At 52.1% G+C, this 18,659-nt stretch overlaps 1 protein-coding gene across 2 annotated transcripts; it reads right to left on the bottom strand.

Annotated features, from left to right (window-relative positions):
* Nucleotides 1–6,974: 6,974 nt before the first annotated feature.
* Nucleotides 6,975–17,792, bottom strand: ZNF205 (zinc finger protein 205). 2 transcript variants are annotated; one of them, XM_079795478.1, is made up of 8 exons: nt 17,690–17,792; nt 17,135–17,261; nt 13,894–14,028; nt 11,322–11,535; nt 10,925–11,016; nt 10,450–10,570; nt 8,428–8,526; nt 6,975–8,180 (listed from the first exon to the last, which is right to left on the bottom strand). In XM_079795478.1, exons 3-8 carry the CDS (start codon nt 13,948–13,950, stop codon nt 7,153–7,155), a joined length of 1,611 nt encoding a protein of 536 aa, XP_079651604.1. In that variant the 5' UTR covers nt 13,951–14,028; nt 17,135–17,261; nt 17,690–17,792; the 3' UTR covers nt 6,975–7,152. The 2 variants fall into 2 exon arrangements, with proteins under 2 accessions (XP_079651604.1, XP_079651603.1); XM_079795477.1 differs by lacking the exons at nt 17,135–17,261; nt 17,690–17,792 and adding an exon at nt 14,709–15,619.
* Nucleotides 17,793–18,659: the final 867 nt, after the last annotated feature.

Here is an 18,659-nt window from a genome sequence, read left to right as displayed (position 1 = left end):
ACTTTTATTCAATACCCGACATATTTGTGTAATAACCGTCTCTTGACTACAAGCTCCATGAGGTCACACTATTTTCATTGCCCTACTCCCAGGATAGAGAATTGTTTCTGACAGAATATTTGTTGAATAACTAAAGGTTTAAAATATTCCTAATAGAGCCATTCAGAAATAAATACTGTTAATATTTTAGTCTGTTCTTACCGTTCTACATCTACACGAATGTTTCTAATATAAATCTGGAATAATTTGCTCAGGCCAGGTGGCTCAGTTGGTTGGAGCATGAGCCTGTGCACCAAAGAGTTTGTGGGTTGGTTTCCGGTCTGGGCACACACCTAGGTTTTGGGTTTGATCCCCAGTCCAGGCACATATGGGAGGAAACTAATGGATGTTTCTCTCACATCAATGTTCTTCTTGCTCTCTTTCCCTCTCTCTAAACAAACAAACAAAAAACATCCTCAGTTGAGAATAAATCTGGAATCATTTTATATAAGTAATCTTTTGTCGTTTTTTGTTTTTTCCTTTTTATTGAATCTATGCTGTTAACACAGGTTAACAAAATTATACAGGTTTCAGGTGCACAGCTCCATAACACATCATCTGTACACTGTTCACCATCCCAAGTCAAGTCTCCTTCCATCACCATTTACTCCCCAATACCCTCCTCCACCTCTCCTTCCCCCCAAGTAATGTTTTGTTGACTGAAAAGTCTATCAGGGATATTTTTCCATATCAGCATTTATAAATAAAAGAATGCATCTGTTTTTCGAGCTGCATATTATTCCATAGCATGAAAGCTGCATATTTTATTTAAAGCCCCTTACTATTGGGCATTTAGTTTTCATTTTTTCTGTATTTCTACATACACTTTGCTGCATTCCCTTGAGGAACTTGCTGGAGGACGTGAGCCAAGACTGTTCTATCAAACAGTTGACGTGATGTTACTGGGTTCCCCTCCCCTACTGGCCTCAAAGGAAAAGGACAAGGGGAAGAAGAAACTTGCAAGTCCCCCCTTTTCCAAGAAAGGCCTTATAGTGTTCTACCAACGCCCTCTAGTGGCAAAAACTAACATCATATTGACGAGCAAAGGAGAAATGTCTACAGGATCCAGAAGGCTTCAGTATCACAAAGGACAAAATGAGTGTATTGGGGGCTGACAGACAAATTAATAACTAGCACACCTACCATATATTCTATTGGGCATTGCTGGCATATGATAAATTATTTTCACACAGGTATATGAAATTGACAACCTAATTGAACTTTCTTTTCCTTCTGACAGTATTTTAGTTTATTTTTCTAGCTAGAAAATATAATCTATAATGAAAAAAGTAAAAATTTATTTCCAAAAAATTATATTCGTTTCCAGAATTTATATGCATGAGCATTGTCCAGAACTCCCTAAACAATGTTAGGGCAGAAGACATCATTCTCTTGGCTAATTAAAATACTTTTAATGATTTACAATAGTCTATTGACTGTCTCTTATACCCATGCTCATATTAAGCAACATCTATTCTCATTTGTAGCAGAAAGACTACTAGTTGTTCCCTAATACCAGTTTTTCCCTCCTATAGTAAGCATTTTTAGATGGGCACATGGCCATTTAGAATAAAGAGTATATTTTCCAAGCCTCTCCTATAGCTAAGTATGGCCATGTAATTAAAGTGAAACCAATGAGATGTGAGCAGATGTGATGTATGCATCTTACTGGAAAGGGATAGGTCATGTCCCTAGTCTCTTTTCCCCAACTGCTAGCAGGAATTTGGACATAGTGGCATGGACCATGCAAATAAGAGTAACATCCAGAGGTGTCGAAGCAATAAGATGGACGGTGCCTGGATTCCTGATGACTGTGGAGCCACCAAAATAGCCCTGGACTTATACTCAGGAAGGTAATGTGAAAAAGAGATATCATGCTTAAGCCACTGTTATTTTGGATCTCTATTACAACCAGAATGTATACCTTATCTAGCACTACTGCCTACTAAGAGTTCTTTCATTAAAAAGAAATAGCCTGGCCAATGTGGCTCAATGGTTGAGTGTTGACCCACAAATCAGGAAGTTGTGGGCTCGATCTCCAGTAGGGGGTGTGCTGGAGGCGGCCAATCAATGATTCTCTCTCATCATTGATGTTTCTAGCTCTCCCTCTCCCTTCCTCTCTCTGAAATCAATAAAAACGTATGTAAAAAGAGAGAGAGAGAGAGAAATAGCCCTGGCCGGTGTGGCTCAGTTGGTTGGGTGTCATCGTGTGCATCGAAAGGTTGCAGGGTTTGATTCCTGGTCAGGGCACATGCCTGGGTTGCAGGCTTGATCCCTGGTGGAGGGCCTTCGGGAGGCAGCCAGTCAATGTTTCACCCTCACATTGATTCTCTCTCCCTCTTCCCCTCTGTGTTTTTAAATTTTAAAATCAACATGTATGTTTAAACCCATGGTTTGAGATCCCAAGATGGCACTTTTAACAGTGGTGGAGTAGCAAGCAGGTTAGGAGTCTGAATCTCTTTTGACTTTGTAGATTAGGGCTCCCATGCCAGTCTTGCCATAGGCTGCCCACCTCTGGCCCACTTCCAGACATTATCTTGAGAAATACCCTTCAGTCTCGTTTAAGACCCTGTTATTTTGGGTCTCTGTTATTTGGAGTTGAACTGAATCCTGATGACCTCATAGGGTCATTATAAGGATTACATAAATGAGAGAATACAAGTAGACCAGTATTAACTCTTAATACACAGTAAATGCTCATTAAAGAGTGGTTAGTCTCAGGAAGTTATCATCACCAGGAACTTGCCAGGAGCATAGAGAACCTGAGAAGTTGCCCGAGTTAGAACCCCTGTGCATCTTTTCCACTTTCCCCTGAAGATTTCAGCCCAACTTGCTCTGGTCAGTGGCCTGTTCCATTGTCTTAATCTTCATGGCTGGCCTTGAGCTTTATTCGTTGAGAACAGAAAAACTGGAGTGCTCTAGGAGGTGAGTGAGCCGCAGGTGCTGCATTTGGAACCCAGACAGGAAGGCTGCCTGACCCGTGTCACAGGCTGGACCAGGAACGTGAGCATGAGGAAGGCTGGGCCATCCTCACAACCTCCCTTCTCCACCATCCAGGCGACCAGGGAGAAGCCTCAGGCCACAGCCCTTCACAAGTCTCCCTTCTCTAGCTTCCCCGCCCTCCCACCAGGGTTGTCATTTCACCTCATGAAATGCCGGTCTCTTCTGGGCAGGGCCTTGATTTTGTTGGCTTCATTTTGTTTTCCTAGCTTGGAAGGGTCTGCCCCAAAATTCTTATAAAACGGCTTCTTGTCATTCTTCAAGTCTTAGCTTAAATGTTCCCTCCTTGCATGGGCCTTTTCTATCAGTTGCTAGCATCTTTCATTGCTTCACCTGTCCTTTCTTTCTGGCATTTGTCACTACTTGAAATTAATGTATCATTTATCTGCTTGCCAGTCTCCTCCACCAGGGACAACCCCATGAGCGCAAGGATCTTGTGTGGCTTTTTCATCGCTTATTCCTCAACATTTAGCAAAGAACCCGGAATGCATTCATTTTATATTTTAAAAAATGAATGAGTGAATGCAGCAAAGACCCTATTTAATGTTTTCCCACCTTTTACCACCCCCTCACCTTGCACCGGAGTCCTCAGTTTACCCGCCCCCGCCCCAAAGGTTCCCCCCAGGACCGCAGTCTCCCTCCAGGCAGTGGCCGCGCTAGCGCTCAGCTCCCACTGGCAGCACCGTCAGCCCTGCTCCGCTCGCTCGCTCGCTCGCTCGCTCGGAGGGTGCTAGTGTCAGCGGGAGGTGTCTGGGCTGAGGCCGGGTGCGCGGGCAGGATTTCCCTGGCGCCGCGGAAGAGTCAGCCATTCTCAAGGTTGGATGTGGCCGCCAGGCTCGGGCTCCCCGGGTCTCGCGGGGTAGCAACTAAGTGATGGGGGCTCGAGCACGACGCCGGAAGTGGCCCTGGCCCTCCGTCCGCATCCCGTCTAGGACGGCAGGAGGCTTGGTATCTCTGTGGTAGGCCCAAGGCCGGCTCTGAAGGCTCTGGGGCTGGCGACGAAACCAGGAGTCCAGCCCCCAGTCGTTGGTTCCTTTTGCATCCGACGCCGGACTAAAGGAAAGGGGCAAGTTTCAAAATCGAGAGCGTCGGGCAGTAGCCGTGTGCTCAGAGGTTGGAGCCTCCATCCATCAAGGGTTGCAGGTTCACCCTGTCCTGGTGGGGGCATGTGCGGGAGGCAACCAATCGATGTCTCTCTCTCACATCGATGTTCCTCTCTCTCTCTTTCTCCCTCCCTCCCTTCCACTCTCTCTAAAAATCAATGGGAAAAACATTCTTAGGTGAGGACCAACAAACAAACAAGAAATCCCGAGCGTGGGGTCCGTTGCCCTAGCAGCCCGCTGTAAACAACCACAAAAAACGGTCCGCTCCCGAGAACGTCAGCCGCGATTGGCCGGTTTTCCTGGTGCCCGCCTCTCTCTTCGCCTGATTGGCTAAAGGCAGGAGAGGCGGGGCCTTCCAGGGCCGGTCCTCCGTGAGGTGAGAACCGTAGTGGTCGGCTCCCCCGAGACCCCGGCGGGTTTCCAGACCCCAACGTGGTGCCGAGGCCGTGGACCACGCGCCGGGAGGGCTGCGCGGCCAGCCAGGACCTGTGCTGAGCCTGTGGCCGCCCAGGAAGAGGGTGGAGAGCCCAGAGGAAGTACTCTCCCCTCGCCTTCGCCCTCCTGAAGGCGCAGGACCAGGTTGGGCTCTGCAGTGCCCTGAAGCTGGTATGTCAGGGGTGAGAAGCAAGGAGGAAGTAGGCCACACCTCAATGGGTACCCAGAGCTACCAAGACCCTGGCGTCCCCTCACCCCCGCCTGCTACCTCAGTGGCACTCCCCAACTCACCAAACCACGAACACCCTTCACCCTGACATTCCAGGCCCTTCTGCGATGCCCCAGCTACCTCCTCACTCTTAGCTGCTCTTGTCAAATCGTTTCCAAACTGCCAAGTTCCACTCTTAAAATGCTCTTGCCTGGCCGGCGCCAGAATGGTGATCTGTGGATGGACGTCTAGGAAGGAAAGGAGAGACCAGTGCGGTCTTGGAATCACATCTCTATGCCTCATGCTATGAAAAGGGAAGACAGTTTCTCCTGGATACTGTGGTCTCTGAGCTTCTCATAGGCCAGAGTGAAATTCCTGACTCACTCAACAGACCTCCGAGTGGTTCAAGTCCTGACCCCTGGCCGTGCAGCCCAAGCAAGCAAATAGCCACTGTGCAAATGAATATTCTGTGCTAAGCTTGTGCCAAGTGCTGACAGCTCCCAGTGTCCTTTTAAGTCGCCTTCTCACTTCTGTCTCCTGCATTCGAAGACAAGCTCCCGGGACAGCAAGCCTGCTCTGTGTGAGAGCCCCGTCAGCCCCTCACGCTGAGCCAAGCAGAGAAATCCCATTTCTGGCTGTGACTGGAGCCATGAAGGCAAGCTGAAGGGAGGAAACTGCTTTCCTTCTCACCAGTCCTGCCAGCAACTTAACCCTAGATCCCACTGAGGCCTCCCAGTCCTGCCTGGGCTCCCACTAGTCAGCAGCTTTCTGGCATCCTGATTGTATGCTCCTCCCTCCCCCATCTCTGGCTGAGTCCAGCACCCCAGAAGGTCAAGTCCACTCTTACTCTTTTTAGACAGCCCTGCCTTATAATATCATGCATTAATTAGATAGTCAATAGCTGTTGGGGTGCATGGAAATAGGGATATTCTTTACCTGGTGAAATCCCTGGCCCTGAACCCCAGCTTTCAGCTCTCCAGTTGTATGGCTTTGGGAAAGTTAGCCTTTTCTCCCAGCCTCCATTTCGTCATCTATAAAACTGGGATAAGCCATAGCCAATTTGGCTCAGTGGATAGAGCATCAGCCTGCGGACTGAAAGGTCCTGGGTTTGATTCCGGTTGGGGGCACATGACTGGGTTGTGGGCTCGATCCCCGGTGTGGGACGTGCAGGAGGCAGCCAATCGATGATTCTCCCTCATCATTGATGTTTCTGTCTCTCTTTCCCTCTCTCTTCCTCTCTGAAATCCATTTTAAAAAATAATTAAATAAATAAGTTAAAAAAATGGGATAAAACCCACTCCGCAGTGTTGTGGAGTAGAGGTGACATATATATGGTACTTGGTCCCATGCCTGGCAGGGCAGCTGCTCAACAACTGGCAGCTATTATTAATATCCCCAGTCTGCCATCCCTTAGGAGCTGGGAGCCAACCAGGGCTTCAGCCACCCTGCGGGCTCCATGACCCACAGAGACAGGTGGGGTCTCAATGGCCTCTCTGATGCAGACGTCGAGGTCAGAACTGCATGTTATCTTGGGAGCCAACCTGCAAATCCTGGATAATAAGCAGGCTGAGCCCACCCCGCCCAGGAAACATAGTAGAGAATGGGAAACAAACAACAGAAGCAAAAAGCTAGAAGGCCAGGAGTAAAATAACCAGGCAGAGGTGAGTAGGGCAAATTATAAAGGACACGTGTGAAGAGGCCAACGAGGGGAGAAGTAGCAGGAACTGGCAGCAGCCCCAGAAGGAACTAGGAGGGACAGTAGTCCCTGGTGAGTGAGGCTTTCATACTGAATTACCACTAGACCCCAGAGAAAGCAGATGGAAAATGTCTGAGCTGGTACCTGCGACAGGAGACAGGGCAGGCAGGAGACAGTAAGTATGAGTTCACGAGCTGGCCCTGGCCCGCTCCTGGCTCCCAGCAGGCCCAGGGAGGTTTTGGGGCTCAGTGGGCAGGCCCATGGGATGAGAGTGATGGCAGCAGCAGAGGGCCCACCAGGAGTCCACCATTCCAGCAGTGGCTGGTTGGCTTCAGGTCTTAAAACCTCCTTCGCCCGGAGACTTACGGTCCTGACCATTTGGATAGGGCCCCAACCCAAGTCTGGGGCCAGCCACCAGCATCCCCCATGGCCCCACCCCTCCCCACCCCACCACCCCACCACCCCACCTCAAGACAGAGCAATAGGCTGTGGCTTGAATTCCAAGTCCTTTAATTTGCAACTAGCCTGCCTGCTCTTCAGTGTAGATCCTCCCAGTGTTGCCATGCCCCATCCCCATGCCAGCACCTCCCAGCTCCCTTCCCACTACCTTCTCACTGCCATTGCAGCTGCCCTCGTTCCTCCGCGGGGCCTGGCCCCTCCCTCCAGGCCTCCTAGGTGGGAGCAGGTGGGGGTGCCGCCAGAGCGCCCGCAGCCCCCAGCATCAGCATGGCCAGGGCCTTGGGGCCCGTGGTGTGGATCTTTTCGTGCCGGTGCAGGTTGGAGCGCCTGCTGAAGCTCTTGCCGCAGAGCGGGCAGGAGTAGGGCCGGACCCCGCGGTGGGTGCGCTGGTGGGCAGTGAGGTGCGAACTGTGGCTGAAGCTCTTGCCGCAGTCGAGGCAGTGGTAGGGCTTCTCCCCCGTGTGCGTGCGGTTGTGCGCGATGAGGTTGGAGCGCTGGCTGAAGCACTTGCCGCACTCGGGACAGGGGTAGGGCTTGACCCCCGTGTGCGTGCGCTGGTGGGTGACCAGGGCCGAGCTCTGTGTGAAGCACTTGCCGCAGATGGGACACTTGTGGGGCTTGGCACCAGTGTGCGTGCCCTGGTGAGTGACCAGGTCCGAACGGCGGGTGAAGCGCTTGGCACAGCGGTCGCACACGTAGGGCTTTTCGCCCGTGTGGATGCGCTGGTGCTGGATCAGTGTCGAGTGGTGGCTGAAGCTCTTCCAGCAGGAGGGGCAGGTGTAGGGCTTCTCGCCAGTGTGGATGATCTGGTGCTGGATGAGGTGTGAGCTGCGGCCGAAGCGCTTGCCGCAGTCCGTGCAGGCGTAGGGCTTCTCGCCCGTGTGCGTGCGGCGATGCGTCACCAGGTGGGAGTGCCAGCTGAAGCCCTTGCCGCACTGCTCGCATTTGTAGGTCTTCTTGCTGGGGTCACCGTCAGGGGCCAGGCCCTCCTCGCTGCTTTCGGGGGCGCCTGTCTCCCCCTCGCTGGGTTTCTCTAAAGGGTCAGTGTCGGACAGGGCTGGTTCCAGCTGTCTCTCCTCCGGGGGTCCCGGCTGCCCCTCATCTTTGGCGGGCCCCATTCTCTGGCTGCTGGCTGCCTGCCGTCCGCACTGCAGGACATCCTGGGCTCTCCCTGCCCTGGTCCTAAAGGACTTCACATCCCCAGGGACTGCCGGATCCTCCTTTCTCACCTCCACCGCTCCTGGAGAAACGGTTTCCAACCAGAGAGAGGCTTTTGTGAGGGACCCATGGGAATTCCAGAGATGGAGAAAAGCGCAAGGACCCGAGGGGGGCCAGGGAAACGACGGCCACCCTGAGCAGAGGGGGGGCTGGCACCCCGCCCCAGGCAGGGCCATGTGTCTGCACCCACAGGAACCAGCCTGCACTGACAAAGGGCACCCGGGAGTGACACTGACCACCCACCGCCCACCCATCACCTCTGGACGCACCTCTCTCCTCCTCTTCATCTCCCATCTGCAGGCATGAACTTGAGGCCTCGCCCTTGCCCTGCACCTGGGAGGCCCAGAAAGTTCTGCTGAAGGGAAACCCTGCCCAAAAAGAGATGCAGTGCTCAGTCACAGACCTCCCGGGCTGCCCAGCAGGAGATACCCCCCGAGAAGTGACAGAGCAAAGGGGAATGGGTGCAACCGGAAACACCAGGTAATACCATATGAGCTCAAAGACTGCTTGGGGTCAGATGTCCACCCTCTCTAGGAAGCACGTTCCAGGGTCACCCCTAGACACAGTCTTTTCAGGGCTGAGTTAGGGCTCCTCCTTGTCTCCTTGAACGAGCACCAGAAGTAGAGGGCCAGTTTGGCTACCAGCAACCCGCTTCCTCACACTGCCACGGCAGTGGGCCCAGCATCGTTGGAAACCAAACACAGTCTCCCACTCCTGCACCTACACCTTTCCAAGACCATCAGCAAAAAAGGGCTCTGGGGGAGGGCCGGGGACAGGAAGGCCAGAGACACTGACCACCCAGAAGTCAGGGACCAGAGGTCCATTCGGCAAGTCCTTGGTAAAGGCCTGAGAATTCTGGTTAAGTCAGTAAGAGAGCAGAGGGCCTGGCCTCCATACCCTGATCCAAGCTCCCGGGAAGGAAGGGAATGTGTTGGACAAACTGGGTAATTTAGGTCATTCGTGAGACCTGTCATGGGGCCACAAATGGGCACTAGGTTCCCTCTGATCTCCCAGGACTTGCCCAGACCTGCTGATCTGGGCCTTGAGAATGTTAACAATTAAAAGAGTGAGCAGGGTGGCTGTGATTTGGGGGTCCATCAGGGACCGTAGGGGTCTCGGCTCACCAATGAAGTCAAAGGGGGTCATTACCAAGCCCCCAGCTCCACTTGGACTAGCAGATGTGCAACAGATGTGTGTTGATAGACATACTAACTGAATGAATGAAGAGCCCAGCCAGCATGGCTCAGGGGTTGAATGTCGACCTATGAACTAGGAGGTCAAGGTTCGATTCCTGGTCAGGGCATATGCCCAGGTTGTGAGCTCAATCCCCAGTGTGGGGCGTGCAGGAGGCAGCTGACCAATAATTCTCTCTCTCCCTCTCCCTTCCTCTTTGAAATAAAAAATATGTATATTTTAAAAAATGAATGAACACACCGAGTTTTCCATAAGATCTTAAAAAATCTGCCAAAAAAACTAGATTCTGAAAGTGAGAACCGCCCTGGGACTTAACTCTTACAGTGAGAAAAACAGAGCGCCACGCCCCTCTGAGAAGAGGGCGTGCCTCTTGGGCATGAGTCTACGAGTCTGGAGATTAACCGGCGCCATGTCCCCCCTACTGCAGGCATGCAGCCCTGACCCCAGAGCCAAGTTTTCTGCTCAGACACTTCTAAAGCCTGGCTTCAAGAAAGAGGAGGGTGCCCAGCTGGTGTGGCTCAGTGGAAGAGTGTCAACCTATGAACCAGAAGGTCACAGTTCCATTTCTGATCAGCACACATGCCCAGGTTGTGCGCTCAATCCTCAGTAGGGGGCGTGCAGGAGGCAGCAGATCAATGGTTCTCTCTCATCATTGATGTTTCTATCTCTTTCTCCCCTCTCCCTTCCTCTCTAAAATCAATAAAAATATTAGAAAGAAAGAGAGAAAGAAAGAGGGTGAAACTACAGGAATAAGCACACAGAAGAACCAAAGAGAAGCAGAATCTGCAGGTGGCACTGTCTAGTCCAGCAGCCAACTAGCCACATATAGCGATTTCAGTTCAAAACTGAGCTGATTAAGTGAAATAAATTAAGCACTCAGTTGCTCTAACCAGCCACATCTGGCTCATGGCTGCCATCTCAGCCCAATACGTGGAACATGCCCATCACTAGGAAGGTTCTACATAACCGCACTGTCTACGTGAACTATGAGAAGGGTTTAAGCCTTGGAAAGCTGGGAGGTGACAGTGGGACAGACCCCACCTCTGACATCTAGGGCCTCAGGAAGTGGTCGCCCCAACACAAGTGCCAGCCCTTACCCAAGGCCAGCCCATTTCGCTTCTGCAGGACATCCCGGTAGAAACTCTGCTGCGTGTGGTCCAGCTGCCCCCACTCCTCCCGGGAGAGGTACAGAGCCACGTCCTCAAAGGTGACTGGCATCTGAAACAACACAAAATGCCTTCTCTGCAGGACACGACGAGGCCTGGTGGAGGGGGCCTGACAGTGCCAAGATGAGATTCCCAACTCCCAACCTGCTGCCCAGGTCTGAGGGTGAAGCAGGAGCCGCCCAAGGATTTTTTTTGGGGGGTGGGGGTGGGGGTGGGGCAAGAATAAGGCAGTTGTGTACAACAGACGACAGGAACAAAAACGAGAGACCTTCTTTCCGACATCACAGCCAAAGCTCGGATCTCCAGCACATTTCCCTCCAGCACCCACCCTCGGGTCCGGTGCTGAGATCTGGAGGACGACTCAGTCAGAGATGCTGTCCCTCCGGCCCTGGACAGGCGCACTCACCTGGGACCAGGCAGTGAGGAGCGCTGCAGCCATCTGCCGGTCTCTGGTCCTCCCCTCATGGGAAAGCACGGGGATCTGGGGGGAGGGGAGGGCTGAGAGAGGAGAGAGGTCCTCAGAGAGGCCACCTCACCCTGCTGCATCCTGCTGCTCCCCAAGTGGGCTCATGCCTGGAAAATCCACAGCTGCTTCAAACCCCACCGCTGACCCCACCCAAGAAGAGGTCAGTAGGCTCTGAGGCTGTGTCAGGATGGCCTCCAAGAGGCAAGTGAGCAGACACCCAGGCATCGCTCCTGACCATGGCAGGGGCCTCTTCCCCTCCCCACCTGGGCTGTGAGCCTCCATCTCTCCTCACAGCTGCTGCCCAGGAAAGCACTGCTCTTCACATTCCTCTCCTCACCTCCTCCAGGCAAAAAAAGAGCTTTCTCCTTAGAGCCCTGGCTTAGGCGCCCCCAGCTCCAAGCTCCTTGAGCCTTGTCCTCCTGCAACGCCTCCTCAGGGTGTGGTTCTTGCAGCTCTGTCTTAATGTAGGGTGACTCCTGAGCGGCTCCCAAAGGCACCATCTCCTTTGACTCAGAAAGCATTTCTTGACAAGGATGCCCAGGACCTGGAACCTAGGAATGGCAGCCCCCATCAGCACTGGGATGGAGACGGGGAGACACGGCCAAGCACCATGTCCTCCACACCGAGGGGTCCCTGCAAGGGCAGACACCTACTGTGGCCGAATGCACAACCAAACACAAGACACAGCTTGAAGCACTGGCCTTGCTTCCTTTCCCCATCCCCAGGGGCCTGTGCATCTCCTGCTCACCAACAAAGGGAAGAAAGGCAGGCTTATCAAGGCCCTGCTAGGTGCAAGCTGGCCCAGTGCCCACAGGACGGCTGCCTGTTTCAATTCAAGCCTGCACCTCTAACAGCTGTGTGGATTATTATTTTTAATATATGAGGAAACCAAGTACAGCAGGTTGAAAATCTAATGACTGGTGTCCTTATAAAAAGAGGAGAGGACACAGAAATATGGAGGAGGTCATGCGAAGACAGAAGCAAAGGTTGGAGTGATGCTGTCACAAGTCAAGGGACAGCGGGAGCCCCCAGAAGCCAGAAGAGGCAGAAAGGATTCTCCCCTAGAGCCTTGGGAGGGAGCCCTGGCCACACCTTGATTTTGGGTTTCTGGCCTCCAGAACTGAGAGAATCAATTCTGGTTGTTTTAAGCCACCAAGTTTGTGGTCCTGTGTTACGGCAGCCCTAGGAAACGAATAGTGCCAGGCTCAGAGATCAGACAATGGCCCAAGATCATGGAGCTGGTGAGTGACTCAACCAGGATTTGAACTCAAGTGTATCTGACTCCCAAGTCACCCTAGGGCCACCATGTCTTAAAGGTGACAGGGAGGCATCATGTGGCCTTGGGCTGTTTCTGGCCTGACTCAATTTGGTCATAGTTGGGCGTTTGTTGGTGTGGAGAAAAAAACCCAAGAGTGCCACTCAGTGTGCTGAGGCCTGATGCCCATCTTGGTCTGACAGAACTCCTCTCCAGCTCACCCCCTTCAGCACCACCCCGCACAGTGGGACTTCAGGGTCCTCCCAATTTGTCGCCCCTTCGTCACACCAGCCTCAGCCCGTCCTCTGGAGAGTGAGGAGCAGGCTTTAGTTAGGTGACTGGGGCTCAAATCCAAAGCCGTTCCTCACTAGCCATTCGCCCGAGCAGGCACCGCCTCCACCCAAACCTCCAGAATCTCAGTTACTTCCCTTACACTTGGAGGCCCCTGGTGAAGCCTCACTGTCCTCCACAGCACAGGGACTAGCCAGCCTTCTGCTGGGAACTCATGCAAAACCCTCCCCACTGCCCCCATTTCCATCTGTGTTAGTCTCACAGGAAAAAACCCGGGAGTCAGGGTGCCTGAGAACCACGTGGGTGAGGCAGCCTCCAAGACTCAGCTGCTCTGCCTCCTGCACAGATAACGGGTGAGCAAGAGTTGCCCAGAAAGTTCTAGATAAACAGTTACTATTATTATTATTACTCAACTGTGTGAGCTGACAGAACCCACCATCAGCAGAGAATGTCATGGGTGTGTGAGGCCCTTTGGTGTTACAAAGGCATTGTGGAATAGAAACCAAACAAAGGTAACAATTCTTTGTGCTTCTATGGTAGGAAAAACAGAACTAGTACTTGATTTGTATTTGCACTACTAGGTGAGGGGACATAGGTCTCTCTGACTAGGTTCCAGTCGCTGTGGGTGTTCTTGTTTTGTGTGTTACAAAAATGACCTCCTACAGGCTGATGAACTGCTTACAGAGGACTCTTTGCCCATTATCTCCTCCGAGCCTCCTAACCACCTGGGTGAGACAGATGGGAACAACAGGCACATGATCCACACTTTATAGATCATACACCTGGTTTCCAGAGGCCAGGGGACTTGCCCAAGGCCACACACCTGGCTGTGACTGACTCATATTCCTCTGATTCCAAGCCTGGTGACTCTGGTCTCCCTGTAATTACACACACACACACACACACACACACACACACACACACACACACACGGTACAGGAAGGCCTAGGTGCTCATACCCAGAGAGAAGAGAAGGGGTCTCAGGCCAAGGACAGTGTGTGTGTGTGGGGTGGGTGGGGTGGGGGGGGATGGGGGTACTGAGGCTTCTGTGTGTGCTCTGGGTTCTGTTCAGAGAGCTCGCCTCCTCAGTAGGGTCCCTACACAGCCTAAATGCTACCTCACAACGTGGCCTTCGGTCCTCTGACTATTGCAAAGCAATGCAGTTCCACAGAAGTCAATTCCCAGGTGGAAAGTATTCCCCATCATACCATCTTCTTTTTAATACCCCCATCACCCCCACCCACCAGTTCTGCACCCCAGTGAGTCTAACTCTTCCATTGGTCCAGATACCCTCCTGTGAAGATACCATCCAGCTCCAGTTCCTTCCAAAGCACACCTCCCTCACCTGGCGCCCCGTCCATACCTCTTGGGCTCTCTCTTTGTCCTGGGTAGCCCGGATGCCGCCACGATCTGCAGACATTCTATCTCACAGCAAGAAAGCACAACTGAGTCGTTTCTCCTCTGTTGGCCAGGCCCCCTCCAGCTTCTGGCCAGGAGCCTGGAAGAGCAGAAGGAAACCAGGCAACGTCTCCTGGACACCTCTGAAGTGCCCCCAAAAAATCCCATGTAGGGCCAGATGCACCCCCGTTTTCAATAAAAAATAAAGCCTCCTTGATGCTATCCAACGGCCTCCCTCTGTTTTTTTGGCTCCTCGCTTCTACAGCATGCTATTTTGTATTGTCCCGTCTGTCACTAAACAAGAGCCCATCAGTTCAGGCAAAGCAGGGCTGACTAGGAATCTGTATCTCCTGTCATCAGAAGCTGAAAGGTCTGCAGAGATCCTACAAAGCAGGTGCTGCGTGGGGCCCCTAACACCACAGCCAGCTCAGCTGAGGAATCCAGGCTCTGGCGTTTCTCTGGCTCAGGACACACATACACCCTGAACTCGGCCCGACTCAACCCTGCCTGGGATCCAGAAAGTGAGCAGCCACTCTCAGCAGCCCTCCCTGCAGCTGCAATGACCCGCCTGGCCTTGGGAGTCCATCTGGCTCAGGGTCCTGATCGGAGGATGACCTTCCTGTCCTTCCCCTTCCCCAAGCTGGGTCCAGGACCCCTTCTCTCCAAGCCTTCTACCCTCGACCCCGTCCCCTCCTGCCAGCTGGCCGCCCAAATCGGTCTTTGGATTCAGGCCCCCACCCCAGCCCCCCACCCTCACTGAGGTGGAGGTGGATGGGGCACCTTGAACAGTGGGAAGGGGGGTCCTCCCCCAGGAAAGTTGTCGCGGCAGCCAGCACCAGGGAAGGGGAGCCGGGTGGAGACTGGGATTAAGGACAACAGGAAGTCCCTCCCAGATCCCGTTCCCCGCGTAGCTGCAGTCCTAGAGGGTTCCTGGCTTCGAGGGTTCCGGGCTTAGGGTCCCGAGCCCAGCAGTGCCTGCTCTTGCTCCAAAGGTCACTCCCAATCTGCACTGGCAGCTCACAATCACTTTTCCGGGCACGTACTACTTGTGATGCCACCCAAGCGGGGGTGCAAATATGGGAAAATGCATTTTATGGGAGGAGTTTGACATTTGGCATTTCAGAGAGAACACTGCAGCTGTCCTCACAGGAGGGAGGGCACTTTGCTGGGTGGAGGGGTAGATGGTCCTTTTCAGCACCCTTGAGGACTTCTGAAGGTCTGTGGTGTCTCCATAAAGATTTCCCCTGTGTTTTATTTATGGCCCCCAGGCTGGTCAGCAGGTCCTCCAGGTTCCCCCCAAGACTGACAGAGAGTTCCCTCTCCAGAAGATGGAACTTAGGAAACAGAGGCCCAGGATCTCCCTTCTACCTCTTTTCCCCCATTTCCCTACACCTCTGAAAGATGGGGGATCAATCTAATTTTTCTAGTTGCCTCCTACCCCCAACTCCCCTCTCGAGGCTGAGGTTAGTGGAGGTTAAGGGGTCTGGCCCAACTATCCACGGGGCCCCAGACCCTCAGACATCCCTGGTAGGTTCATATTCCACCTCCCAGTCAGAAAAGGGGTGGGGACTAGCCCTGAAGTCAGATTCTAGGAAGATTCATTCCTCCAGGAAACATTCCCCTGCCCATTGCCTTCAGCCCATCAGTCCTGTGAGACGTATCCACTTCATCCAGTAAGACAAGCATGACTGGCCCCTGTACCAGCCCACAGGCATGCTACAAAGGCTCACAAGGATTTCACTCTTTAGAAAACCAGAGGCCCGATGCACGAAATTCATGCAAGAGTAGGCCTTCCTTCCCCTGGCTGGCTGCTGGCACCGGCTTCCCTCTGGCACCTGGGACCTGGGCTTCCCTCTGGCTGCTGGCAGGCACTCAGGACCTGGGCTTCCCTCGCAGCCCCGGCTTCATGTGGAAGGTCATCCAGAAGGATGTCTGGTCTAATCAGCATATTGTGCTTTTATTATTATAGATCAGTTTCCAAAATTTAAAAATTAGAATTCTCATAAATTTTATTTTCTTGAAAAATTAGAACATCTGGCAACCCTGAACCCAACCTCCTCACATCCAGGGGCTGCTCTCAGATTGCCACATTTGGTCCCCACTTGGCCCCTGCAGCATTTTGAGTTTGCAACTCTCCTCCTGGAGTTCAACATGTTTTAGGAGTCCTAGGACTCTAACCCATTCTGTTGTCACTTTGATGAAGGAAAAATTACCCCTAGGGTTTATCTCTGGTCAGTATTTCCAGGCATTTTAATCCTCAAGGTAAAGAGAGATGTACAAATGTGTAGCAAAAGTAAATATTGTTTTCAAGCCAGAGAGAGCTACAAACTGAGAAGAAGCCACAGGAAGCCCTGGAGAAGATGAACTGCTCAATCTGTGAGCATTTCTCCATCAAGGAGGAGCCTGGCCAGTGTCCAGAGTGAGGGGGGACCTTGCTCCTCAGGTGAACCATTTTAGCCCATGGCAGTCCCAGGAGTGCACAGAGTCCAAAAAGAGTGCTTCCTGGGCAAAAGTCTCTCTACCAGACGTAAGGGACACGTCAGGGATACTGGGAAGCCCTGAGATTTGGGTCCCACCAGGGGATTGCCTAAACTAGACCGAATAAAGTAACAATATTTATTTAACTGTTCAAAAAATATATATGGAGCACCTGCTATATGACAGATATTAGCCCCTTCTTGGAAAGAAAAGGAAACCCTTCCAGGACTGGTGCTAGGACTGAGCAGGTCTAGGAGGAAAGGCTCTCACATTTGCTCTGTGGGAATTCCCTGAAAGAGTTCAGAAAGGCACCAAGGCAGGGTGAGTAAATAAGTAAAGCAGAGATCAAAACCTAAATGCATTGGTTGCATCAAACTTGTGTATTAAATATAATCATGTACTGTTTAAAAAACAAAAAAACCTAAATGCATCCAGCAGCCAGGCAGTACCACAAATGACTGGTTCCTTGGGTGTAAGACCAGCGTGGGGAGGGACTTCAGAGGCCTCAATAAACCATATTTTGTTTAAAGGGGGCAGTTGGGGACCCAGAATTGCCAAAGCTTGGGGATTTTTCAAGAGAACTAAAAGATAATTAGATTTCTATGTGAAATGTCCTGACTTTTAAATGTTGATGACTAAAATAAATTTTTAAAAAATAACTCCATATAAACCCAGCACAAATAACTGGTTGTCCAGTTCACAGGCCACCAATTTAGGTATGTACTCACCTCAGGAGCCTGTCACAAGGATAATTATCATGGATGAAGGCGCTTATGGGAGCTTCAGGCACGGGAAACACAAATGCAAACTGGTATCAGGTGGCTTCATTGAGCTTGAGTAAGGAGAATACGCTACCTTTAGAAAATAAATCAAGACCTATCCTCGGAGATTGGCCTGAGAGCTAATTCAGGTCTTAAAGAGGACTTTACAAAAACAAAACAAACAAACAAACAAACAAACAAAACACACCAGAATAATAAAAACTAAAAAACACACACAACAATCTTAAGTAAGGAAAAAACAACCTTGTATTAAGGCAGCCCAGGCTGGAGACAGGGCAATGCAAACATCTAGTCTTAGGAAGAAGAGACCAGAAGGGGAAATAAAGGAATGGGGGAGAGGGAGAAAAACAGGAATAATCGAATAAATAGCAGAGCAAATGTTAACCACTGACAAAGAAAAAAAGAAAACCAGTATAAGTGTTAGATAGGAGGGGGTCCCAGGAATAAAGAAGAAAAATAAGAAACCCCAAGTCTGCTGGAGACCAGGTCGTGGGAGCTCACCCCCAGAGGCACGGAGGTGACTCCACGGACGAGTCCCCTAATGCGAGGCAGTGGGAGAGGACGCTTTCGGAGCACCGATGCTGGGAGCGTGTTGCCTAGGCAACGACGTTGCCCCGCCCGCGGACACGCCGGTGATTGGCTGACGTCCATATGACCCCGCCTCTCCAAGGCACCGTCCAGCCACTCTCACCTGCGCGCTCCCGTCCGCGCCCCCGAGGGGCAGCCCTGCTGAGTGGAGTTACCCTTGCGCCTCCTGACCCAGGCGGGTGTGCTGGCGTTTCCCGTCCGGCTGCCCCACTCCAACTTCCGGTTTTCCCGGCTCTCGCGGCGCCAGCTGTGGGCCCTGGGCGCGGGGCCACCCGAAGCAGCGAGAACTCCGGGGCAGACACTTGCCAGCCCGCGATGGGGAAATTGAGGCGGTCTGCGCGGGGCTACCAAGCTAACAACCCGGAGCAAATTCCGGCCCAGCCTTCCGGGGACAAGGTCTCCTCCCACACTCACCTAGTCTGGATTTTGTTTCAGAAATGGGAGTATATACCACCATATGCTGCTGACTTGCCCTCACTCTGTGTGTGACACATCTTAGAGATGGTTCAATATAAAAAACATACAGAGAAGAAAAAAACAAACAAACATGCAGCGTGTCGAAGACAAACACAGCCGGACATTAGTTACAGCGGTGGGAAGATTTTATTGGATAACTACTGACAGCAGGGAAAAGAGCTGAACGCCCTCCGCTTTGAGAGGGCATTTGGGAAAGGGAGAGTGCGGGAGGGAGGGAAGGGGCTCAGTAGAATCAGAAGTGAAAGGTCACAGAGCTGGCCAGGGTAGATGTGACGAGGCCAGGTGTGTCCGCTAGATGTGTCAGTCGTCTATCCTCCCACGGAGTAGGGAGACAGACGTCCTGTCCTTCCGGGCAAATGCATTTCAAAGGAATGACTCTCAGGTCTGTGACAGATGGCTTCTGAGT

Source organism: Cnephaeus nilssonii (assembly GCF_951640355.1).
Source record: "Cnephaeus nilssonii genome assembly, chromosome: 2".
Lineage (NCBI taxonomy): Eukaryota > Metazoa > Chordata > Mammalia > Chiroptera > Vespertilionidae > Cnephaeus > Cnephaeus nilssonii.
Note: the sequence above shows the minus strand (reverse complement) of the source record. Positions and strands in the feature narration are given on the sequence as shown.

Excerpts from the sequence above, each read along its gene's own strand:
- ZNF205 (XM_079795478.1), bottom strand. The coding sequence starts at position 13,950 with ATGTCTGCAGATCGTGGCGGCATCCGGGCTACCCAGGACAAAGAGAGA. Across the intron at positions 8,527-10,449 it reads GCGAAATGGGCTGGCCTTGG|GGTTTCCCTTCAGCAGAACT; the intron begins GTAAGGGCTGGC and ends CTTTTTGGGCAG. Across the intron at positions 8,181-8,427 it reads AGATGAAGAGGAGGAGAGAG|GAGCGGTGGAGGTGAGAAAG; the intron begins GTGCGTCCAGAG and ends CCGTTTCTCCAG.